General features: G+C 52.2%; 5 protein-coding genes across 5 annotated transcripts; 1 reads left to right on the top strand and 4 right to left on the bottom strand.

The window, feature by feature from the left end:
• Positions 1-298: 298 nt before the first annotated feature.
• On the bottom strand, positions 299-1887 carry J4E93_004922 (uncharacterized protein; the record flags this gene model as incomplete). The annotated part of the gene is made up of 3 exons (XM_049342846.1): positions 299-791; positions 843-1768; positions 1813-1887. The coding sequence occupies 3 exons, from the start codon at positions 1885-1887 to the stop codon at positions 299-301; spliced, it is 1494 nt and encodes a 497-aa protein (XP_049199846.1).
• A 3065-nt stretch (positions 1888-4952) lies between these two features.
• On the bottom strand, positions 4953-6460 carry J4E93_004921 (uncharacterized protein; the record flags this gene model as incomplete). The annotated part of the gene is made up of 2 exons (XM_049342845.1): positions 4953-6251; positions 6299-6460. 2 exons carry the CDS (start codon positions 6458-6460, stop codon positions 4953-4955), a joined length of 1461 nt encoding a protein of 486 aa, XP_049199845.1.
• Positions 6461-14316: 7856 nt separating this feature from the next.
• J4E93_004920 (uncharacterized protein) lies at positions 14317-15312 on the bottom strand (the record flags this gene model as incomplete). The annotated part of the gene is made up of 1 exon (XM_049342844.1): positions 14317-15312. The coding sequence occupies one exon, from the start codon at positions 15310-15312 to the stop codon at positions 14317-14319; it is 996 nt and encodes a 331-aa protein (XP_049199844.1).
• A 578-nt stretch (positions 15313-15890) lies between these two features.
• J4E93_004919 (uncharacterized protein) lies at positions 15891-17087 on the bottom strand (the record flags this gene model as incomplete). Its single annotated transcript, XM_049342843.1, has 1 exon — positions 15891-17087. The coding sequence occupies one exon, from the start codon at positions 17085-17087 to the stop codon at positions 15891-15893; it is 1197 nt and encodes a 398-aa protein (XP_049199843.1).
• A 6799-nt stretch (positions 17088-23886) lies between these two features.
• Positions 23887-25464, top strand: J4E93_004918 (uncharacterized protein; the record flags this gene model as incomplete). The annotated part of the gene is made up of 2 exons (XM_049342842.1): positions 23887-23893; positions 23981-25464. The coding sequence occupies 2 exons, from the start codon at positions 23887-23889 to the stop codon at positions 25462-25464; spliced, it is 1491 nt and encodes a 496-aa protein (XP_049199842.1).
• Positions 25465-25586: the final 122 nt, after the last annotated feature.

Below are 25586 nucleotides of genomic sequence, written 5' to 3'. Positions count from 1 at the left end.
GAACATCGGAACATCTGCAATAGCAAGGTATATTTGTCTCAAGATAGGTTTGCACGCATCCACATGGAAGCTGTTACACCAATTCATTCGCGAAATAACCAGTTCCAAGCCAAGTCGATTCGATTGACCAATGAACTCACAGCGGACATGGCAAACCTCGCGCCGACGACAGCAGGGTCTGCAGGTCTTCCACGACACTGAGGTGCCTGAACATACCTTGCTATAATCGACGCTTTCTGAGAACTTCCTAATCGGGTAATATATTTGAGGTTTGTAGTTTGTAGTAGGTTTGTGACCCTCACACTTGAGAAATCTTGAACCCTCCCGGAAGTAATCTCTGGTACACACCAGTTGGATCGTACTTCTTCGCGACCTTCTTCATAAACGCAACCTTGTCTGCACCGTAAGCCGAAAGCGGATCCTGGTCCTTATCGGCATAGTTGAGGTACAGATAATCCACCGCTGTGCCCTTCTCCGTGGCAAACTTCTGGATGCCGTCGGTCAACATCTTGCCCTGACTAATGAACAAGTCATCATCCTTCGCTTCAGACCAAAGCAAATATGACTGGTACATGATGAAGTTCTCGCTGTAACGTTCCAACCCCAGCACGTTGCCGCCTCTCGCTGTACTATTTGCCGTGTAGCTTGTGGCAAAAACCTGATGTAAACATGAGATGCGCCACTGGCCGGACGCCTTGGCTCGAAGCTCCGTAAGCATGATATCGTAGAGCCGTGCTGTCTCTTGAAGTGTCTCATAGTCAATCTTGTATGAGAGGGTGCGGAATTGAACTCTAGTTGATTGTATTAGCGACAGTCTCACATCGAAGACAGCGGAGACATACCGCTTGGTCGTATCACTACCAAATTCGGCAGCAATCGCGCTCATTGGCTGGATCTTGGTAGAATCGCTGAGGGTGTTGTTGACGGCGAGAAACTCGCGGTAGGCATCTGGGCGAGCCACGGGCTTGGTGTAATCGAACGCAGCTCTCACGACGTTCACTGGACTGGCTGTTGAGTATCCTTGGAACAGGATCAGAGCAGCGTTTGGATCCCTGTTAGGGTCGAGACCAAAGTCGACGAGCGACTTGAAATGCTGATCGACGGTGGATGCAGGCCACGAGACGATACCTCCCCAGAGATCTTCGTTCTCAAAAGTCTCCATATCGTAACGTGTTACAATGCCAAAGTTGCTATTACCCCCTTTGAGAGCGGTGAAGAGATCAGCATTGGACGTCTTGTTGGCATTCACGATGCGACCATCGGCAAGGACGACCTGAAAATTGATCACGTTGTCACATGACAATCCAACGCGAGGTGCGTAGTGAGATATGCCACCACCCAGTAGGTAGCCACCAACGCCGACGGTACTGCCTCGACCTCCGGCTACCATACGTCCTAATGGCTCAAGAGCTGCGTAGACAGAGCCCCATCTCGCCGCTGGTAAGATGCTTGCCACCTCGGATTCGGCATTGTAGGTGGTTCCATTCATGTTCAGCAGATCAATTGTGACGCCATCGTCGACATTGTTGGCGCCAGGAATCGGAGTATGGCCACCAGATCGTACGGCAAATTTGCAAGTCTTCTGCGTGCTGGCAGTCTTAAGAGCCTTGACAATTGTAGCCACTTCCTCGGCGTTTGTGGGCTGCACGATACAGCTGGGCGACAGTCTGCTCTTTCCATCGAAGTAAGAGGCAATGCTAGCGTCGTACGCATTTTGACCAGGGTAGGTTACGCGCTTGGCTACAGGACTCTGAGTCAGAGCTGTGCACTGAGAAAAGTCAGAACAGCATCCCAAGGCAACATAAAGCTTACACAGTAGGATTCGTTTTGGGCGCGCGTTGCGCTGAGCAGGGTCGCGGCGACCAAGGCCCAGCTCAGACAGAACATGATGCAAGAACAGTCGGTGAGTGGACCTTAACGAGGAGGACGAAACAGCTCAGAAACTTGTGAAAATTCGGGTCATCAGCCATATGATACTGATCCCATAGGTGGACTAGATGCCCGCCGAAGGTGTGAAAGCTCTTTGACCGAGTCTGCAAGGTCGCGGATGGCTGCAGCCGAAAATGATCTCTACACTCTTTGGATCATTGCGGCGGATGCCTCCGTACCGACGGCATTGACTCGACTACATCGAATCTGGAGTCTGCCGTGAGGTTTATGGCGAATCTAGGTATCGTGATCATGGAGAAAATGGGGCAGGAGCAGCATCCATCGGAGAAACTTACTGATGAAGTTCGCGCTAGTTCCAATCAAGTAACGCGCAGCCATTTCTTGGTGTCCACGGAAGCACGGCTGCGGGCGGCATCCCCATGGAAGAATAACACCGTCGCGGCTCTGCCGTCTATCAAGCGACACGACTCTCGATCCAATGAGATCGAGTACCGACACGGCTGAGTCGATGATTGACCCGCAACTCGTTCGCCTGCATCCTTCGCGCATGTTCCCCTTTCCTGCCCAGGTGGCCTGGTCCCGCAGGATTTCCCTAGCAGCGTGGCAGCAATGCCACGGCAGTTCGGCTGTGCGACACATCGGGACCTCTAATTCAAGCCACCGTATATCGCCTTGTAGTAACTGAAAGGCAATTCGATACGAGTAAAGTCTAGGTACTCGATGGAGATGACTTTGAGACAGGCGCACAAAGATGTGATGGACGATACTGGGATTCAACACGTCTGCAAGCTGAGTCGGAAGGATTGCGCTATCGATAAAGTTAGATCAAGATTCATCATTGCCATTACAGGGGACAGTATGGACGGGACGCATTGCATTATGCTTTCAGCCTCGCTCACAATAGCGGCACATGAAATGTCCGGATCAATCAACCTGCTTCGCTTAGGTGGATTACCATTTGGCTGGATCTGCCAAATAAGCTTGTTTCGAATCCTGCGAGACAGTGAGACTCAAATCGAAGTAATGCCCCCGTCTTGCTGTTTAATGCACCCCAACTGAGGGCTGCCTCCACAGCAAGCAATCTCGCAGGAAGATGGCGGATCTCACCCAGCCAATTGTACCCGCACCAGACGACTATGTGGTAGATCTCGAGAACCCACAAAGACGAGGTGAACTCATTATCCTCTGGATTGGAATCGTGGGAACGGTTATTTCCACGTTTCTGTTGGCTGTTCGAGCGTACACCAAAGTTGTATTAGTTAAGAAACTGTCGTCTGACGACTGTAAGTCTTCCCCATTCACGCAGTGCATCCTTACTAACAGCTGCGCCAGATTGCCTGCTCCTTGCCTGGGTAGGTGGTCACGATTCTTCTGTCGATGAAAGCTCATGGCTGACATGAGCTGGTCGTCGATTGGCAGGTCCTTGCCATACCTGTACAGTCACTCATCATTTGTAAGTTCTGCCCGTTGCTTCTTCGTTCTATAGAACGAGATTAACAACAGCATCGCAGATAGGGCACCCGCAGGTTTGATCGGTGTACATGCCTGGGAACTTACCGGTCATCAACTGAACACTATCGCAAAAGTCGGTCTCCCGTCGGCAAGCTCGGCAGCATCGTTCGCTGACTTCCAGGACTCTAGATAACGCTGACGACCACTGTGCTGTACTCGCCAGCTCTCGCCTTCGCAAAGTTGTCCTTCCTCTGTCTCTATCTCAACTTGAGCCCCGCACGCAGCTTCCGCGCTGGAGTCTACTTCACCATATTCGTTGTCGTCGGATCCTGTGTCGGCATCGTCATCTCTTTACTCGCAGCATGCGAACCGTTTGCAAAGAACATCGACGTGACCGTCACAGAAGGGCAATGCTTGAACAAAGCGGCGTTGTACATCGCTACTGGGGTACTGAACATCATCACAGATATCATGGTCATCATCCTACCTATACCCATGGTTTTGCGACTGCACATGTCGAAGGAGCGGAAGATCATGGTGATAGGCATTTTCGGTGTTGGCTCGATGTAAGCTTCCAGCTCCAGGTACGCGAGTATGACTGACTCATATGCTAGTACATGCGTGACGAGTGCGGTGCGTGTCGCATTACTTCCTCCAATGTTGACTTCCAAAGACGCCTCTTGGGACACTGTTTACCCTAGTCTGTGGATGTAAGTGCGCAGCTTTCGCCGAGCGTCAGCTCTTTGCATCCCTCGCTGACAAGCTCCGTTAGCCTCATCGAAGCTAGTCTTATCATCATTACCGGTTCCCTCCCAACCTTGCGGCTCTTCCTCAGGCACGTCGCCCCATCTTTTGTCGAAAGTTTCGAAGCAAATCGACCATCGGCAACGCGTCAAGACTTCGAATTCGAACTACAAGAACACGGAATGCTCGATCCCTATGAGGTTGAGGATGGTGCGTCTGAGAGGGAGATACTGGGAAAGCAATATGACGAGAGTGACATGTTACCGCCGTCTCGGAGCTCGGAGCTAAGACGCTTTCACCAACAGCAACTACTCGGCTCGGAAAATAAGCCTTGACAAGGGTCTGGACGCACTTTGCTTAGATGCGAAGACTATGACATCGCTTTCACGAAGTAGATTCTGTGCCAGTATCCTACTCCATACGGTTAATGGCGAGCCATGCTTTTTACTTTGTGCTCTTGGGCGTTGATTCAGCTGCCTTCCCGGTAGGCAAGGGTCATTCCAGCCTGGTTGCACAGCCACTCTGATCAAGGTGCTGGCGCACTAGTGATATTGACAACCAAACTAGAGCCACACTCCAAGCTAGCCGGCCGGGTACCTTGCATCCGTTCGCGCTATAGCCTTGCGCCTCCTAAGTCAAATGACAGCTGACCAAGAACATCAAACTTTTTTCTTAGATGGATGGAAGTCACTTGCGAGGGCATCAGCAGAGCAAATTAGGAGAACAGTGAAGTAGAAAGAATGTTTTGTATTCATCAATCATATATCTGATGCGCTTGCAGACTTACAGAGAAAAGAGCTCCTAAAAGGGAGATATCAAGGCCGTTAATTGGACATCGCAGGGTTCGTCCGCAATCCATGCCGCGTCTACCCATACAAAACCACCAGAGTAGCTTCTGCAGCCTTTGCGACCGTAGCCAGGGTCGACAAAGGAATCCACCTAGCAGCCACGGAAGCCTTGCTCTGCACCGGCGCCGCACCACCATCGTTGTTGTTCTGGCAAGTGCCGCCAGAGCACTTGTGATAGATGCTCATCGCATTCGCACCGCCACAGATCTGGTTGACGTTGCCTACACAAGACTTGGTGCATGAACCCAAGATACCGGCCTTGGGTGCGTACTTGGGGTTGAGGCTGTTGTTGCAGAAACATTCGTTGCCGTTCTCGGGTGCTGCGTAGGTGAAGCCGCGGGCATTGCAGTAGTCGACGCAGATCTCAATGGACATGTAGTCGTTGTAGGTCCATGAACCGTTCATGGCACGGTCGCTCACGTTGTCCGAGCCACAGCCAACGTACTCCCAGCCCTGAATGGCGGTCAAGTCGTCGTGGTCGGTGGAGCCGCCGTCTGTTGATGGTGTGGTGCTGTCCGGGCAGCTACCTGGTGTAGCGCGTTGCGGGCCATAGGTGACGGGGTTGCAACCGGGGAGTGCAGCAAGCTTTCCACTAGTCTTCTCGTTGACCGATACTGGGATCTTGCAGTCGTTGCACTCTCGGTCGGTGAACATGGTCACGGCTGGGCAGTCTTCCACGGCACCCCCGGCGTCGTTGCAGTTGTCGACAGCGTTCTGAAGTACCTTCACATCCCATCCGTTTAGGAAGTCGCCGTGGAGGCCAAAGCCGGTTGCATCTCCTTGAGCGAAGACAAAGGGGTGCTTGCCATCGACCCACTGGTCCGCGAACAGGGCAGTGTCGTAGAAGATCTCGAAGAAGATCGAGATCATGTGCACAGGATGCGAGGCGGGGCAGTTGCCGCTGTTGTATACGTTGCCCTCGGGGTAGCTCATGTGACTCTTGTGATCGGCAGGGTCAAGAGTTTTGCCGTCCCAGCACTGAGGAAAGTAGACTTGGGCTCGCAGTCCACCTGGGCATGGGTAGTCGGGGAAACCGTTAGTTTCCGGTTTGTTCGCTCCAAGGCAGTTGAATGAGATGCCCTGGGCGGCAAGACTGCCGTCGTAGCTGCGAGTGAATGGGTCACCGGCGACCATGCGGAAGCCCTCCGGGAAAGCGTGGAGTTTCTCAGTCTGGTTGTTGCCTCGACGCTGAAGGTAGTAGACGGTCATGCCGCCGTTGGTGTCGGCTGGGTCACCCATGACCGGGACAGGAGCAAAGCCGGATCCGTCCTTGTATTTGACGTAAAGCTGCGGCGTCCAGTAATTGGACATGTCCTCCTGCAAATCGTTAGTCATGTCACACCAAAACGAGGTGACTGTCTTACCTTGATCGTGCATGACGAGCACTTGGAAGCTCGAGTGTCTGCGTAGGTCATGGAGGCTTTGAAGGCGGCTCCGCCTGAGATCGTGTGGACATGGCCAGAAACGGCTCCAGGGCTGACAATGGGATCAAGTCGCTCTCTGACAGTTCGTCCCGGGCAAGACATTCTGAAGAAAGCATCTGAGGAAGCAGCAAGCCCAAGGGCAAGAAGAAGAGTGTTGGTGCTGAACATGTTGGGAATCTTGAATAGAGAGTAGAAGAGAGAGGTGAAGATGGTAGAAGTGAAGTACTGGTGATGATATTGATGCGTTGGAGACACGAGCTTTATACCGAAGTGAAGGTAGATACTGATGGTGAATGCTAGTCCTAATCCTGTGTGACAGATGTCAAAACGGAAAGCGTGGCACACTGGAAAGGTGATGATGTCGGATGTCTTTGTTAATCAGTAGCCCCGAATCCCTAGGTCAAATATATCAGTCTAGGCGCAGAGGTAGTATGTATCGTGCAGAAGATGTGAATTCTAGCCGGTGGGCGTTTGTCGTGGCTGTTTTCTCGATCTCAATCATCGCGCGAAGTCGGTTTCTGACAGCCGCCAAACGGCGTGTGGCAGTCTCACATTCATTACGCGTGACCTCACTCTCGAGTTAGGAAGTTAGATGAAAGAACAAATCGTGGCTTCCAGGATGGCTGTGAGACCTAGCGTCCAGACGCACGCTTCTGGACGTGTATCACCTCGCCAATTTGAAAGAGGCCATATCCACAAGCCATTGTTTTCGCCGTCGGTCACCGAGATGCGTCCATCTCCGAAAATTGACACTGAATAGCGCGAATTGCTGTTTGCGATAGCGGTATACACGAACTGGTGTGCGGTCCAATCCCGCTCATGCGAAAAGCACATGACACCTCGATTGAAATGTGAATGGCGAGTCCTATTCGTCCACAGCCAAGAGATGCCCAGCGTCATGGTAGCTTTTGAGAAATCCTGGCTCTATCGACTATCAAGCTTTGGTCCCTGGAGTGAAACCTTGTCTGAGATGCAATTCTTTAGCATGAACGGGGAATGCGGGAGTAAGGCCTGTGACAATATCGCCTTTTCGTCCTCTTGCCGGCTACAACACCGTGAACGAGATCTAAGGGAAAAGGGCGCTATACTATTGAGTAGCGCTCATCGAAGGCCTTCTTCGAAATTTCTCTTAGATTCTTTGTTGATGATTCAGAAGAGGCTACCCAAGACCAGCTTCTTGTGGTACTGCGATGAGCCACCCACCTCATGACATGTGGGCGGCAAGCCACTCGCAACTTCCGCATTACCAACAACAAAGACGATGCCAACAATCCCCTTCATGCGATTGATACCAGGGACCATGCGGAAGCTGACCGTTAGCTCATATTCAACTCCCGCGTTCGTGCTAGAGGCAGTTGCCGGGCGGCCGCATCCCCGGGGTCGAGATGTTCGATAGCGTTGGCGCTAGCCGAAATCAGCTAGATCACGTTGAGCGATTGCGATTGCGGACCCGGCAGATGGCCCGGCGACGTCTCGGAGCCCTCCCCACGCTCCCCTGCAGGACAAAATCTCATGAACTCCTTCATGAACATATACACTACCCTCACTCACATCTGCCGAACGCGTTCCTGCGTCCTGGAGTCTCGTCGCCGACTCGTACCTTTCTTCCACGGGAGATGCCGACCAGCGCAATTTTACCTTTCACACAAGCCGCTCCATCTCTTCTGATCTCTGCGCCTAGGCCCTGATGTACTTTCATGCCACTCGGCCTCCATCTCTACATTTGGCCTAAGCATGTCAGTAACACAGCATCAGTATCAGCAGCCACCGACCGAATTATCGCGCTGATAGTGCTCTGTACCACAGTGCAAGTGGGGTTGATTAAGAGGCGAGACAAAGACAAGTATCCACCAGGTGGCGCATCACTTGACATCTACGAGAACTTCGAAGTGCATAGCGCATTCTAACCCCAGATTTTGGCGCTGACTGCAACGAACTGGGGTTTCTCTTTCCCATGACATGTTCCCCGGTCTTCTAACGCGACGTGGTTGCTAAACCGAGCCGAATGCGCGAGTACCGTGGTATGATCCTGCCTGGGAACAGGTCACAACGCTATTCAAAGAACCAGGTCGATGGGCCTGCAGGACCCGTCAGTCCAATACCAGGGCTTTCGTCGCATACAACATTCCCGACGATGATGTTCAGCAGATGAGAAAAGATATGGGGTGCCGCCGCCCATTCTCGGGAAGTTGAGCGGCAGTACAACTGTGCATGCCTCGAGAGCGGATGACAATTTAGACATTGCTATGGCCTACTGTAGTGTATGCGCCGCATGCGGGAGGTCATATTCCCGGAACTTACGAGAACAGCTTGTCTGAGTCGTCCGCCTCGCTCGGAGCGTCTCTCGTGAATCGCGTCGTCGGGCGCCTAACAGACACAGTCAGCAGCCGCACGTCGATTTAGGCCTCAGATTTTGACATGTGCTCTCCAGGCAAGCGCGGCCCGCATCTTTGCGCCGTTGACGGCGAAGCTCAACGTTAGCCTGCCTTCCGTCGTCCAGACTCCACCACGTGAACCACTCGCTACTCGCTATGTGAAAGCGCTATGCTCACTTCAGCAGTTTACGCGATTATACCCAGAACTCCGGAAATACGCATACGGAGGGAGCAAGCGTTGATACGGAGCACGAGTCTCGGCATTACCACGTTAGTATTTACCCCTCGATACGGTACCATCAACTCTGGTATTTCAAATTTCGGTCGGGTAGGCTGATAGTGCTGTAGATCCACTGACCACGCGTCATCCTCTTCTTACACAACACGTGTTGGGCTTGTGCAGGCTGCAGCTGTTTTCTCCTGCTGACAACTCATCATCTAGTTGGATGCAACGACTATCGTCTTCGTTGCACAGTATGGTTGAGGTACGCCATAATCCACTTTTCACGTGAATCATGGCCGCCATGTCGTCAAACTCAGCCAGTATCGTCTTTCGAATATGCATTAACACCTCATCGTACATCAAATCTTACTGATATGGTACGAAACTTCACCCGTCTAAAATGTCAGCCAACTATCGAATGTGGCACTACCCCAGCATCGACAACCACAGGTACCTTGGAGTTTAGACCAGTCGAACCTTCTATCATCTACCCAACTAGCAGGTCGGTTAGATGCAAAGATGCAAGAGATGAATGTCATCAAGGCTTTGAACGAGGATCGCTTCGCACCATCGCGTTGTCTTCACGCGACTATCGTACGACCAATTCTTCATATCGGTCCTTTTGTAAACGAGTCTACGAGCTTGGCTTTCTGGTTACAAGCAACCGAGTACTACTACCATCACCAGTACGGTTGTACTCGGTTACTCAGGAAATGGTCTCACGACGGGGGTCATCAAAGCCGGTCCCACTTAGTCCTCCGGCGGCTTTGCTCTCTGTTGTCGATAAGGCCACGCCAAGCAGACCCCTCAAATGATTGGCCCTCTAGGCTTAAGCTTGTGTTCTCTACAATCTGGGTAGACGATACGGGCGATCGGTTAACGCAACGATATCCCAGCACCCCATATCGACGAGACCTCTTAACTGGAAAGCCACCAATGAGCTGATTTTCAGATGGTCGAATCACAGAGTAGCGCGATCGGGTCAATTCTCGCAACTGAAACGAGCTAGCACTTGCGGTCCCAACGTCCACTTCAACAGCTTTCAGCCACCGCATTCCAGACTCTGGGTCTCTTCGCGTGAGAATGGGGTGAGCTCACCGCAATTCCCACCATGAGCCACCACAACACCAACGGGTGGCGGAAGCTATGCGGAACGTAAGCCCTCGTAGTACCCGGAGCAGCTGTAAGCTAACGGGGAGGCGGGCCTGTCGTCGCGTACAAACTACGATCCGGCAAAGCGCTTGTGTCTGGTCGCGTTGAGGCTCATCTGAGGGGTATCAGGGGATGCCAGGCTTTGTGTCGCATGGCGTGTCCACGAGAGCTTATTGTTGACAGATCATAATCAACACCTAAGGCAGAAGAATACGCTATCGAGTGTACGATCTGCTTGGTAAAAGACTGTACCATGTATGCAGCAACGCGACACATAGCCTGTTACCCCTTGGTGGGGCCTCGAATGGAGAGGAGGGGCACAGCTTGGTAAGGCAGTGATCTTGCGATATGACGACCGTCCAGCGTCCCAGACTGTGGGAAGTCTGCCGGCGCGGCATCATCGGATATCGTACCATCGGCATCCACAACACAATATCGCAGCGGTCGACTCGCTCCCGAAGCGAGTTGTGAACGGCTGCCATTCTGCGACATTGGGACAGGCGACCCACGTGAACCCCGCGGAGCAAGGTCGCTTACACCTAGTTCTAGAACTAAGAAGAGTTGACAGGCTATCTTGAGGCCCAAGTGGCGAAGGTATCTACATGGTCAGTGCACATGAGCAGTTCTTCACGTGCAGTAAGGTGGACAAAATCGCGCGGGCACGTCAGATGTCAGATATGCCAGATCCGCGGGAGACGGTCATCAGCTAGGTTTGCTAGTCTTGAAACCATTGGTCCACGGGGGTCCGATCCGGCGCAGACTCATCGCGATCTTTTGGTACACTTGAATATGCGCTAAGCCTCACATCTTTTCTTTCAGCCTGGATATTGCGGAACCACCATTTTCCACCACGTTCACTCCCTTCCGCGCTGTTTCAACGGCTCACTCGGCGCGTGAAGCCACCAGCATCACTAAATAAGTCTACGGGTGCTAATAGACATGCGCTTGGGTAACTTCCACCAGTCTGCTCGTCGCGCAATCTCTACCACGACCAAACTTATCCCGCCTATACGGGCGTGATTAGTCTTCTTGTAGATACGCCAAGGACGAAGACCAAGACAGTAAAATTTCGGAGTGACCGACGAAAGAGGGGACATGGCATGATATCCGTACAAAGAGACGCAGGGACTATTGCCTGAGGAAGGTTCGGCGTAGGAGGGAGAAAGAAAGGGCTGAAAGTTTCGCGCCCAAGACCCTAAGCGAAACGAGCCTGTATTCTCTCCCATCGATGAATCGGTGATGGCCTGATCACCAAGAAGGAAGACAAAATCGAGCTGAGACGTCTTTGCGCTGACAATCAAGGCGCGGAGATTTAGCCACAGGCCACGGGTTACTGTTGAGTCCAGCTCGGTACCAACGAGAACGTTTCCCACTCGCCCAACTCATACGCGCTGTGTAGGAAAGGACGCGTCTGGACCGCTTTGCATCGAAACACCTCGTTGCGTGGCAGAGGATGCGGCTGTTCCTTTTGGAAAAGGCGTGGCGGGCGAGGCTGAGATCTCGATGCAGTATCGCGGTGAAGGAGGAGTCAACAGCTCTCCACCGTCAACGCCACCCGCAGTCTGAGACAGCATGAACGCACGTGGAGACAGACCAGTCGAGACGCTCGCTCGCACTGACAGCTGTATTGAGCACATAACCCCCGTTTGGCCCTCTCTTCCTCTTTCCCGTTCCATCGATAAAGCGCGCTAGAGGGGCAAAAAGCAAGCTCCTAGTCACCTCTCCCTCCGCTCGGTGCCTCTCAAACTCCTAGCTCCGGTCGCGAAAAGAAAAAACAGCATACTAGTCGCCCCGAGGGGGAAGTAGGGTCTTGAACCTTGTTTCCCTGTCGTCACACCTCGTTGTAAGGTACCGAGCAGGTGTAGTCTGGTCGGTTTCCCGCGGAAGCAGACACCCTGAACCTGGCTAACGTTTGTAGCTGATGGTGGTGAGGCCAATCCCAAAGCAGACGCGTTGCTTCTGATGGAACTACGGTGGGTATGGAATGCTGATCGTTACGGGCGATCGGCGGTGCTTTTCTCATCGTTCGTTGATTGCGACGATGCGCTATTCTTTTGGAACTGGGGGGTGCAGGTTTAACCCCTTGATTGGTGTTGAGGACGTGTAGGGGTGAGTGTGTATATATGGAGGGCACTTTTCCCTTGTAGATGATCGCCATCCAACCATCAGCTTTCATCATTCTCATCAGTTTATCTGATTCAACAACCTCTCTACATCTTCTACAAGTCTCAACCACACTTCAACAACTTCATCAACTGCTATCCACAGAGCAGCCAAACCATACATCACACACTGAGGTCTCAAAACCTCACCAACCAATCAACAAACACACACATCATCAACATGCCATCAAAATACTTGACAACGCTTCCTCCCTGCCCGGGCCCACCACCAAACCGACCTCTTCCCCCGCTACCCTCATAACGCACAACACATACTTGAGTGCGGAGCGAGAACGGCGTTGACGTCATCTTTCTCGTCGAGTCGAGCCGGGAGGCAGCAGGAGAGCAGAATACCCAACACATGTACGATTACGATGCGATACGAAATGATACCGAAGCCGCGACTTCATCTTGGAAGGAACTGCGCGATGGGATGGAAGACAGAAAGTAGGGGGGTTTGGGTTTTGATTCTGGAGACTTGCTAGAGTCTGACAGCTCGTTGTACGAGATTCTATTCTATGGAGAGCAGTTTGAGGAGAAGGGACGGGTGTGGTAGTAGCTTAGACAGTGAAACCTACCCAGTTCATTTCAATTATGAAAATTTGTTCACTCTACAACCTGCACTATGCGCATCTCTTCCGTGACAGTCGCACAAGATGTGTAATAACTGATTACCAACATGACCCCACCTACCCGCCGCTGTCATTCTGAATCCTTTGCCGTACACAGTGCACAGCGCCTCTTCGTGACAACTTCACAGGAAATGCGTCTGGAATCACCACCCAATACTGCCTTGCACCCTACCCACGATATCCATGCCAGATCCTCTGCCATACAGAAAGCATACCGCTTTTTGTGACAACTTCGCATGCAATACGCATCAAGTGACTTCCCATACAGCCTTGCTTCCCACCCCTACCCTGTCAGATCCCCAAGCGCACATGCCACATGCAAGATGATCTGCTCCAGTATGTCGTGCAGCCTCGCCCCACCCCTACCCCCAGCTTATCAGATCTTCTCCAGGGCTAGCTCACCGATCCAGAAGATCAGCATCGTGAACACCCTCCAACGGACCGGGACGTGTATCTTGGTATACTACGGCTATCCAGCTAGAGTAATATTAACCGACGGAAGCATGTAGCCTACGAACGAAGGAAGCTGTGGGGGGGAAAGAAGGAACGAAGAAAGTTGATCACATGCGGAAGTTGGCTATTCCCATTTCGTGCATCACGAACATGCTGCCTAAAAGGGAAGGGAAGAAGGAATGTGAGGAGTGATCACATGCGGATGTTACTGTTTCCCATTTCGAATACCAATGCAATTCTCCTAGCTGGCTCTTAGTTTCCGTCTTCACCGATGGGAGTGAGCGATCTAGGAGCGAAGGAAGAGAAGAAGTAATGTTGGAAGTCATCACATGCGGATTTTGCTAGTACTGTTTCATCTACTACTCCAACTACCTTCACCGATTGAAGCATAAAGGGGAAAAGAACTGGTCAGCCTGTTCATATGCAGATGTTGCTATTCCCGTTTGCATCATCATGCCGATTGCGGCATGTCCATCGGCAGAACCAGGCAGTCTACTAACGAAAGGACGAGAAATGTCGCCTCCCCCACCGCCCCTCCCCCGCCAAGTCAAAGAAGCAAACCTGAGGGAGCGCATGCAGAGGGTACTATTCCTATTTCAGCTAAACATACTAACTGTCTTGACTTCGTCTTACTTTCCCCATGTTCACCGGTGGAAACATGTAGTCTAAGCAGGGACGAGAAGAAGGAATGGTCAAAGCGGTCACATGCGAATGTCGTGATTCACATGTCGATCATCTACCACACCTAGAGTACATTTCAGTGTGCTTGTGCAGATGGTGCTATTCCCATTTCATATGCCATACCGACTACGCCAGCCTCGTCTTGCTTTCTCCTGTCCACCGGTGGAAGCAAGCAGCCTGTGAATGAAGGATGGGCAGAATGAACATCCAATTGATCATGTGCAGATCTATGCGTGCCACTACTTCCCTCTACCACTCCCCGCCTACCCCAAACACACATCTACTTGCCCCCAGGAAATGTGAGACCATTATCGTGTCTCACCTTCTCCATAACCGCCAAAGTATCTCTACTATGCTGCTCCAACCTCTTCAACGCACCCTCATCCTTTTCCTCGATACATCTCGCAAATTCCCTCGCCTCCTCCACCAAGTTCAACTTCTCAGGCTCCTTCACACCCTGCACATCCTCCCTCGTCTTCTTCTTCGGGTCCCAAAAGGTAATCTTGTTGATATCCGTAATCGTAGGTACGATCAACGTGCCCTTCTCCCCGTAAATCTCACTCGGGGCGTCAGAGTTATAGATCTTGCTGTGACAGAGATGGACTGTGAAGGTGGGGTAGGTGAGAATGAGACGGCCGCCGCCGTCAGCGCCTGTGGCGATTTTAACGGGGAAGTACTGCGATGAGGTTGGCGCGCCGAAGAGGTCGATGGCGGCTGCGACACAGTATACGCCCAGGTCTACGAGCGCACCACCGCCCATCTCCAGGTTGAAGATGTTGGGGACTTCGCCTTGGAGTACCTTCTCGTAGCGGCTGCTGTACTGCGCAAAGGTAATGGAAGCGCCGTATAGCGGACCCAGGTCTGAGATCTTGGATTTCAAGAGCTTGAAGTTTGCTTCTTGGATGTGGCGGAAGGCTTCCACCAGGACGACCTTCTTCGACTTCGCTAGTGCGAAGAGCTCGTCGAGTTCCGCGACGGTGCTGCAGGATGGCTTCTCGAGGATGACATTCTTGCCGGCGTTGAGGAACTGCTTGGCTTGCTCGTAGTGTAGGATGTTGGGGCTGGCGATGTAGACCGTGTCGATCTTGTCTTGGGCAAATGCATTCAGGTCGGTGTACGTGGTGATTTGCTTGTCGGAGTATTTGGATGCGAATTCTTTCGCGGTCTCTTCTTTGCGCGAGTAGACAGCGGAGAGGTTGTATTTGCCTGTTGCGTGCGCAGCTTCCACGAAGGAGTGGGTGATCCAATTGGTTCCGATGATGCCGATATTGATCATGTTGGTGGTGTTTATTTGATGGATGATTTGGGTATACGTTTAGAGAAGGAGCTGACCTGGTATAAATACGTCGTTCGCGTCGAGGGGCAGTCGCATTCAACCCCACTAGGAAGCTTCAGCTGCAGCTGCTAGTGTGATGTCATTGGCCGACTGCTCCGACTACCCAAAGCGGCAGTAGTTGGCAAAACTAGACACTAGGGGCAAAGGTCAACGATGAGTAAACAGCAGGCTTGATCAAATCGGTATTGTATTGCAGGTTACTAAATGCAGTCATACTATAGGATAGCCTCAGTGCTGTTGTGCAAAACTAGAGTTCCTGAAGAGGGTATCATGCTGCGACCATGTGTCGTGTCGTTGAAATGTATCATACCATATGCGTGAAAGAGAGGTGCATCTTCGTTCCATCCCGGACATTGGTCCAAGCCGTGTTGGATGACGATCATAATGTGAGAAGGAAAAAGTGCAGGACCAACCGTACGCCGAAACCAACCCCCAAAACTCCGTACGCTCAAAGTCGCATACTTGAAAATGCAATGACGCTGACAGTACTAGAAAGGAAGTACTCATGTATTGTTTATTCAGTCCTCCCATATGGTGTCGAGGTCCAGGTCGACGCGTCGTTCAGCTCCGCAGACACTCCATCTCTTCCGTGAGTCGCGCTTGCCGAAGCCGAGACTGCGCCCACGGCTTTCGGGCACGTCAAGGCTGGACCTCCTGCCATCTCCGCCGTCCTCACGGTCCGCGGCAGCCTTGAGCCGCCGTATGCGATCAGCCTCTATGGCTTCTTCTTCTGCGTCTGGGCTGTCTTCGATGGTCTCGAGAGACGAGATGGAAGGGCTGCGGGAGCGCATCGAGGTCGGGGTGGATGGCACGGACGAAGAGGCATGGGACATGGGGTAGTTCTCGTTGAACCTGGAAGGTGCGAGGAGCGGTGAGGAGGCAGTGGAGGTGGGCGTGCTGACAGAGGGGGTGCTCGTGGGTGGTGCGCCAAAGGGTACGGTAACCTGGTATAGCGGTGAAGCTGGTCGGCGTCGCCGGGAGAGCGAGCCTGTGCTGCTGTGGAGGCTCGACACGGTGGTGCCAACGCGCGGCGTGAGTTCCAGTTCGGCGTCCTCTGATATGTCGCACACACTCGGTACGCCCTCAAAAGAGCCGATGGAGGCTGGACGAATGCCCGAGCCGTACCGCTCCATGGTTCCTACTGAGTGCGGCCGTGGCTCCAGTGCCCGTGGGCTGCGGGTCCGCTTGGGGGAGCGCAGAGGAGAAGCCGGGCGGGCGAGCGGCATCGGGGCAGGCGAGAGCATCAGATTGCCAGAGGGTTGCATGACTGTAGGCAGCGAATGGGCCCGTGTCATAGGCGGCGCATTCGGCAACGCAGACCCGCTCTGGGAGCGGAGGTGAGAGCGCGAGTAGGGCGAGCGGTTCCGTGGCCGGGTGGTGAGAGCTGCCAGAGACGTGAGCGTGTCAGGCTGGGGGTCTGTCTGGGAGCGCGGTGTAGAGGGCCGGCGCGAGGTCATGCTGTCGTCGGACGTGTTGCTGAGCTGGCGGGCGAGCGTGTTGCTTTCTCCCATGGCGGCAGAGGGCGGGCTTGAGCGTGAGCAGGATGCGTCTTCTGCAGCGGGCTTTGTAGCAGCCGGTGCCTTCTTCGGGCTCTTGAGTGGTATCGGGCCTGTATGGGCGCTCGCGGTGGGCATGGACTTCAGACGTTGGACAAGATCGTCGTGCTGCAGATCCTCATTCACACTCAGCGGCGGCGAGAGATTTGAGGCAGTCATGGCGGCGGGCAGCGAGTATACATAGTCTGCGCTCACGCCTAGAGTATGGACTGGAGAGGCCGAGGTGGAACTAGGGAGCGCAGGGGAATAGCGTGGTGCCCGTGTTGCTCTGGGCGGTGGACGCACGCTGGACCTTGCAGCGTTTCAGCCGCCGGAAACTGACTTTGGGCGCGCGCTGACTGGCTGGCGGCGGCCAAGGTGAGCAGCGACAAATAAGAGCGACAGATAGTGTGCGAGGACGACTTTGTTGGAGCCCGGAGAGTCAGAGCAGTGCACGAGGACCGTCACGATGCTGCTGCCCTGCGACGACAGAGGAGGGAGGGGCCGCGACGTTGGTAGTACTTGGTACCTGCCGCCGAGATTGCCGCTATCGATCTGGGGCAGTCGCGACCGCCTCCATAGGCAAGGGCTCCCAACAATGCCGCCACCCTGCCATGCAAACAATACAATGTCCTCTGTTTGCTGCACAACCGCCCCATTGACACTCCCTACACATTAAACTATCACCACTACGCCCGGCACCGTCGCTCGCCACACCTCTCTCCAGCCGCCATGTTCCCTGATCAGCGCCGGACAGGACTCTAACGGACCCTGAAATTGCCTGCAGCTGACTAGCGCAACGTCTCCACCGCCCAAGACGACAGGCACAATCCAATCACGGCCTGTTCTCGCAAATTGAGACGCTACTCGGTGCCGAATTGGGACCTCGCTGCTAAATGTGGATGCCTCAGGCTTTAATCCACGATGGCGTGGTTATTTATGCCTCTTCCCCACATAATCTCTCGCCCACGCCCTTGTATCGCTTGCATTAACTTCACCACCATTGTCTATGCTGCGCAGGGGGTTTTGATTATCGATAATGAATGCGCGATCTTAACGCTATCGATAAGCTGCCTCTCTGGCCGTACTCTAACTCTTTCCTTGCATATGCAAAAACCTCTCTGTAACGACAGTGGACTCCCGAAGGAAACAGGAGCCATAAACACACACTGACTCGCTACCTAGTTTCTGATGAGACAAACTGATGCTCTTAACCAAGGCTCTCTCCTATCCGAATTTACAGTTTGGCAACCAGGAGATGAGGTGTCTAACAGAATGAGCAGGCGATAGCTGCCACAGGCGGAAGCCCAACAATTTCCACCATGTAGTCCGCAGTGATCCCGCTAGCCGACCCACAAAACGCACCACACTTCGAGTCACATTGCGTACTCCACGAAAGCATGCTTGGAATCGCAGCGAGCTCGGGGTGTCGTTCCGGTTCGACCGTCAGCAATGTCTTGCCCGTCTGGGGATAAGCGTAGACAAGATACTCGAACTCGTAGTCTTTTAGAACGCAACCTTCATCCATTTAACCTCAGTTGCCTCCATAATAGGGTCCCGTCTTGGTCGTCTTAGATCGCTCCACGGCCTTAGTCAACGCACCGGTGACGACAGATGAGAAAGGCTGCACGTTGTCTAGATTGTCGAATGTGCATACAAAAGAGATGCTGCAGTCATTTCCGATCGTATGAGCCTCGGGCTTGTACAGGTTGATGACGATGTTGAATCCTTCGCCGGTAGGCAGCTGGAAGTTGAAGAAGTTGTTGCGGGCCATGCTGTGGTTGTACGGAAATGCGCTCAGATCGCTGAGGGGAGCAATTTGTGACGATGGCCCGTAGGACGGCCCAAACGATGAGGAGTCACCCGTGACTTCCTCAATTCAACGACACAAACGATGCCAAATTATCGCTTCAAGGGAGAAAATCAGGAGGCGAAAGTGGAGTCAACTCGCTCACCGTTGCGAACACGACACTATAAAGCCTATCACGATCATCATCATCACAAAAAGTTATCGTGCCGCTAAAGAAGTCCGACAATGAGCGAAGAGATGCCTTCGCGCCCTGTTGACAGAAGTTACAAGGTGGAATTCAGTGGTATAACTATCGCCCGGCGTGCTAATGCAGTTCAGCACGCTATCGCCATCCTTCACAGCCGACGACGCCCAGCGAGACCGAGTGTCAGTGCTGCAAGCGAACCACAAAACACTGGCCGTGTCACTGATGGGAAAGGGAAATCTGAACTGAAGGGTACACCGAGTATAGTCGGAATGAAGCAATGGCTACAGCAGATCGGTCACTCGGTATGCCTCGTGAGCAGTCTCTGGAGCTGTACTGACAAAGAAAGACTGCCGAAATCGATAACCTCAACATCGTTCACGTCGCCGGCACCAAGGGCAAAGGCAGTACATGTGCCTTCATCGAGTCATTTCTTCGAGCTTACGGGGCAAGGACCAGACGGCCACTTAAGACAGGTCTATACACTTCGCCACATCTTATCTACCCTGAAGAAAGGATTCGTATCAACTTCCGACCCATCGAGAAAAACCTCTTCACGAGGTACTTCTTCGAAGTATGGGATGTTTTGTCGAAAGACTCGAAAACCTGGCCCCGTTATCTTCAGCTCATCGCGTTGGTGTCCTTTCATGCGTTCATCAAAGAAGGAGTTCAGGCAGCTATATATGAGACGCACCATGGAGGCGAATACGATGCTACCAACGTGATAGAGCATCCTGTCGCAACTGTCATCACTGCGCTTGGAATGGATCACGTCCAGCAGTTGGGACCCACTATCGAACACATCGCCTGGCACAAAACGGGAATTTTCAAGTGCAAGGCCTATGCTTTCTCATCCCCTCAAGAACCCTCCGCTGCTGAGGTGCTCCGTGCTCGCGCGGCTGAGAAAGGCGTTCGCCTCCAATTCGTGGAGAACGATCCAGATCTTCCAGCAGAAGCACCGCAGCTAAAGCCAGACGTGCAGCGCACGAACTGTTCCGTTGCTCTTGCTGCAGTTCGCCATTTCCTCAAAGAAAGAGCTCTGAAAGACACTCCACAGTTATGTCCTTCCGATATCTCGCGCGGCATAAGGCAGTTCTCCTGGCCGGGGCGCTTCCAAACCATTGTTGAAGGACCATTCACGTGGTTTCTGGACGGTGCACATAACGAAATGAGCGTTAGTAAGGCCGCAGGATGGTTCATTGAGAGCTCGCAGGGAGAGAGGTATGTAACCCACTTTTCAAGACTGACTCCTATCACTGACGTCCATAGTGCATCTCCCATACGAATCTTAATCTTCGGCCAGGTATCGAAGCAGAGAGATGCGAAAGCGGTTTTCCAACGACTAGCTATAGCGCTCAGCCCTATACATGTCGATTATGTCATTTTCACTTCGTACGATCCAAAGCAAGACTTCGACTCTACAACAGGTGAAGCCACCTAAACTCCTTCTTATGAAACCTCACTTGCTAACTGTGATGTAGCTGTAATTCCGAATTTGAAAGATCTAGACACTTTACAAGGAGCTTTCAGTGAGATTTGGAAGCGCATCCACCCGAACTCCCACATCCTCTACGAACCAATTGTGCAAAGGGCTCTGGAGTTGGCAAGGGAAATAGACACGGTTGGTGGTATGCAGACACTCATCACTGGTAGTCAACATCTGGTTGGCGCCGCTCTCTTCTCGTTGAACGACTGCGCGTCAGATGAGGGCTTCACTTAGCTCCTGTATGTAGGTGTACAAGGCGTGCACTTTGCTGGACCCCAGATCTGCCGCCGCTAACATTATGTTGCGCAAAAACACCACCGGCGTGTGCTGTACGCACGACGATGCGCATCACAAATATTCTCTTTGTGGCGAATTGAAGTCACAGCCCGCTCTAATAACAGAGGTGGAGGACCTGCAGGCCATCAATCTATGACCGAGTTTACCGCCCCACAACGCTTGCTTATGGCTGCGCCCCATAGGATGTTACCAGTCAGCACATCGCCTTGGTATCACCAGTTGGTGCGCAAGGCCACCCGTCTCAAATGCGCTGACGATTTTCACATAAGACAACAGGCTACCGCCTCGCCAAACTAACACCATCGATCGTCAATTCCACCCGCGCATGGGGGCCAAAAGTTACCTAGGTACACTTCGACAGCATCACTACTAGCACTCCGCAGTCATCTCAAAGATATCCAGGCTGAGAAAAAAGGCGAAGTTCTCTTACGCACGCCGTTGTAGTGGGCAGGTTTTGCCACCAAAGAAATGGTACGATTCGAAGCGCTCAGATTCCGCCCGACGACGCTAGTCCCAAAACGAAAGGACGGCACACAATCCCGTCAAAGCTGGTACCCTCCCGCGCTACAATGGTGGACCCTCGCCATAACTGCATTACTCTGCTGGACCTTTATTGCTGTTCTCCAATACTATCTTCGGAGAAGCCAGACTCAAGGTGGGGTGATTTTTGCCACAACGGTGAACTCACTTCCGTTACGTCGCTCATTCTGGTACCTCTATCTGCCAACGATTATTGCTGTAACTTTCAGCATCCTTGTTATCTGGATCGACCACGATGCTAAGCGTTATGAGCCCTATCGGCACATGGCACGGCCATGTGGAGCGTCAGCGGCAAACTCCATTCTATTGCACTATCCTTTCGACTACATCCCGATTGTACCTATAATAGCAGCTAAAAGGAGGTCAGTCCCACAACACACTTCAAAAAGAACGAAAAAGTGTTGACGAAGCCTGTATAGGCATTGGCTTGTGTTCTGGGCCTCACTGGCAACCGTTCTCACTACATTCGGCGTTGTACCACTACAAGCAGGTATATTCTCGACACGTCCGATTACCAGGGATTTTGTACAGGAATTCGACACATCGAATGATTTTATACACTCTTCGATGCAAGAGCAGAATATGACCTTCAGCTATGCGCAATCTGTATATGGCATCTTGGAGTTGAACGAAACAATGCCAGCCTTTACCACTCGCAACTATACGCTACGACCGTTCACTACTCAAGGTCTCATACCCAGTGCTGGCGACTCCTGGACAGCACGTACTATCATGTACAGTATGGGTCTTGAATGCGAAAAGGCGCAAAAAGCAGGAGCAAGAAACGAAACCTGGTCAGAAGAGGCGCTTGTGCAGGTTGAAGGGACTAACGTTCTACGTAACATGACATGGTCTTTCACAAGCGAAGCCGGCTTCAAGAATTCTGCTGGCTGTTACGTGTCTTCGTCACAACAAAACGGCGCCGTAGTTGGAGACCTCACAGGGCCGCGGGCGTCAACTCGATTCAAGAAATTTTCTGCATCATACATGGGCTATTTCTCTCCGTTATTTGCAGCATATTTGGTGGAAATAGAATCTCTCCAAAACCAGCGGTGGTGTCGATCTCGGGGAAACGGGACCTTCTTTGCGACATTCACACAAAATAACGAAAGAGAGCAGGATCCGCTCAGTAACATTACGGCCATATTCTGTAAGCCAGTATACTATGAGCAGGATGTTGAGGCAACTGTGGATGCGATAACTGGGAAACCTCAAAACATTAGTCTTTCCAGCGCAAGGCGCAATATTTCCGCAGGGGTTTTCAACACTACCGTCTTCGAGGAAACACTCGGCTCTGGTACTCGCAAGCTTCAGACAAGACAAGACATTCTGCCTATGAGCACCTTGCCTCGGTACCTCGAGATCTTGTACAACACAGACCTGACACCATCCATAGCTTCGCCTATGATGACAACCGTTATGTCTGTATCAAAAGATCGTTTGCCGGAGCTACTGGATCCGGAAAAGCTAGCAAGCGCATATGAAATTGTGTATCAACTCTTCTTCGCTCGTGCAATGGCTGACATCCTAAACCCCAACGTTTCTACGTCAACTGGTACCAAATCGCCAGGGTCGTTCCGGACGCAAATGGAAGCAGTAGTGCTTGAACCTATCTTCACGTACATGGTTGAGGGGTTTCTTGCCGTGATCTCAGTGGCAGCGATAGCTCTCATTTGTATTGGGTACGTGGGGCAGAAAAGAAGAGGACTAGTTGACGACCCAGGTAAGCATGAAACCTATCGTATCCATAGCTTCTTACTCATTTCTAGCTTCTTTGGCCTCTATCATGTCAATGATGGCAGACAATACCGATTCACTTGCCAGGTTTGGAGATCTGGATTGTGCGTCAACGCAATATTTCGACCAAAAGCTCCATGCGAGCGAATTCAAACTCGAAAAAGATCATGGGTCAGTACCCTGAGTATCTCACAGTCTACACAACTGACATATTCCAGCATAAAAAATGTAGCTCTCAGCTCGGAGCTGCAACAGCCCTTACTCAAAACCAACGAACCACGATTATCAAAGCCCATGAGACCTATGGAGTTCCGTTTGGGTACTGGAATTCCTTTCATCAGCCTTTTTGTGGCTTTGGTGATAGCCCTTGCTGTTCTCTTCGCTCGATCTCGGCCACACAGTAAGTGGTGTCGCGCAGATCATGGCATACAATGACCCTGACTTGATTGAACGAAATCGTTCTTACTGATACCATCTAGGGTTATCTCTGCCGTCGAATGATCGCATTGTTCAGAGCATCGTTACCCAGTATCTTCCCACAGCGATTGCCACTCTCATCGAACCACTTTGGATCATGATCAACAGACTCTTTTGTGTTTTGCAGCCTATAGAGCAGATGCGAGGCCCGAGAGCAGCTGCGTCCCGGAGCATAACTCTCAGTTATGGTTCTCTCCCTCCCCAACTCACACTCTTCAAAGCAGCTCGAGCTGGTCATTACCTATTAGCAGCAGTCTGTGCAATGAGTCTATTAGCAAACCTATTAGCAACTGCATTCGCGGGTCTTTTTTTCAGCGCAACGCTGTCACTCCCTCAGTCAGCACGATTTTCGCCACCTTTTGAAGCAAGATTTGTACACATCAACGGCTCATCAGGTCCACCAATTATGGGAAACCCATTTTTGACCTTGGAAAGCCAGAGGCCTGAAATGTCAGGTGCTTACCAGGGGTCCACGGGCGAGAGCCACTTTTTGGTGGCAGAGTCTAACTTGACACGTCATACTCCCTTACCGGCCTGGACAGATAAGAAGGCTACCTACGCTTCATTCATTGGTCACGAACCAGTCAGTCTATCTACAGAGAGCTATTATCAAGCTCGTACCAAGTACTTTGCTGCAGAACCAAGATGCAAACCTCTCATATTCGACCAAGACTATCATATGCATCTATGGGCCGATAAAATGAGCGACTGGAAACAACTCCTCAATGTCACAGTAACATCTACAAGCGGAAGGCAAACCACATGCTATGGTACGGATGGCAACATGTTCGCCACAAACTACGGATCAAGCAGTCGCTGGGATGCTCAGTATAATGGAACTCTCTGTCGTGACGGCAAAGTCGGAGCAGAAATAGCGACAACCCTCCAGGCCGATCTTGAAGCCACCGGAGAAGAAAAGGCAGTGTGTAGGTCTGCAGTCGCAGTTGGATGGATTCGGGCTACGCATCAATACTGCGATGGACCACTTGGTATGGGCAATTTTCGGCGAAGGCAAATCCTGACAGACCCGAACGCGCATCCGGTGACTTCTTATCCGGGTTTCGAGGATGCTGCCAGCAACAACACTTTCCTCATGTTGTGCCAGCCAGAGATCCAAGTCGGCGATGCTACCGTACTGGTCGACAAAACGGGGGTTTTGACAGAGCCAGCAAGGGATCTCGCACCTGATCAGGATCAAAGCCCTCAAGCTCTTGACAAATACTTCTCGAACGGCGCTGCCGAACTCATGTCACAATCGAACTTATTCATCTTTCGAACTCTACAGCCCTTGTGGCATAACGACACCTTTGCCAGCGAGTTCATTCACTACTTCATGAATCGAGCTGAAGGCTCGCTACGGCTGACGGACCCAAACACGCCACTACCCACATTCGCAGACGTGGAGACGCCAATGAACCAAGCATACTCACGACTCTTTGCCATTTGGCTCGGTGTGAACAGGGAGCTTCTTTTCGTGCCGGCAAACAACACAACAACGCCGCAGGTCTCTGGCATCGTCATAACACCTGAAGAACGCCTGTTCTTTGTCACTCCCCTATTCATCATCTCGGAATGCATCCTAGGCATCTACGTCATCGTTTCTCTTATCGTATACCTTCGCCGTCCTGGTCGCTACCTCGCGCGCATGCCTACCAGTCTCGCTGCGGTCATTGCGCTGTTTGCTTCAAGCGCTGCTGTCAAGGACCTGCGCGGTACAGCTCACATGACGAACAAGGAGCGCGAGAAATACCTCGAAGACTTGGGCTGCAGGTACGGGTACGGCAGCTATGTAGGCGGTGAGGACAGTGTTGTACATGTAGGTATTGAGAAGATGCCCTTTGTGCAGTACCTGAAGGAAGTCAGCTTTGTGGGAAGCATGGCTGGGAAAGGTGTGAAGAGAAGGGGGGATTCTGCTGCGTCGTCGACGGCAAATTCGAGTTATGTGAATGTTCCATTGGATGACTTGGATACAGATGGGAGCCGCAGAAGTGTTTCTCCTCTCTCTGATAGTAGAGCACAACTCTAAGGGTACAGCTAGAAGTCGAAAGAGCCGTTAGTGCTTCTTGGATGATGCTGGAATCGAACGTTGGAGGTACCATTGCCCCCGTGAAGTACTTGATAGTCGCCCAAGGTCTGTTGAGCGGCTGT

Source organism: Alternaria ventricosa, assembly GCF_023758065.1.
Source record: "Alternaria ventricosa strain BMP 2768 chromosome Unknown scaffold_7, whole genome shotgun sequence".
Classification (NCBI taxonomy): domain Eukaryota; kingdom Fungi; phylum Ascomycota; class Dothideomycetes; order Pleosporales; family Pleosporaceae; genus Alternaria; species Alternaria ventricosa.
Note: the sequence above shows the minus strand (reverse complement) of the source record. Positions and strands in the feature narration are given on the sequence as shown.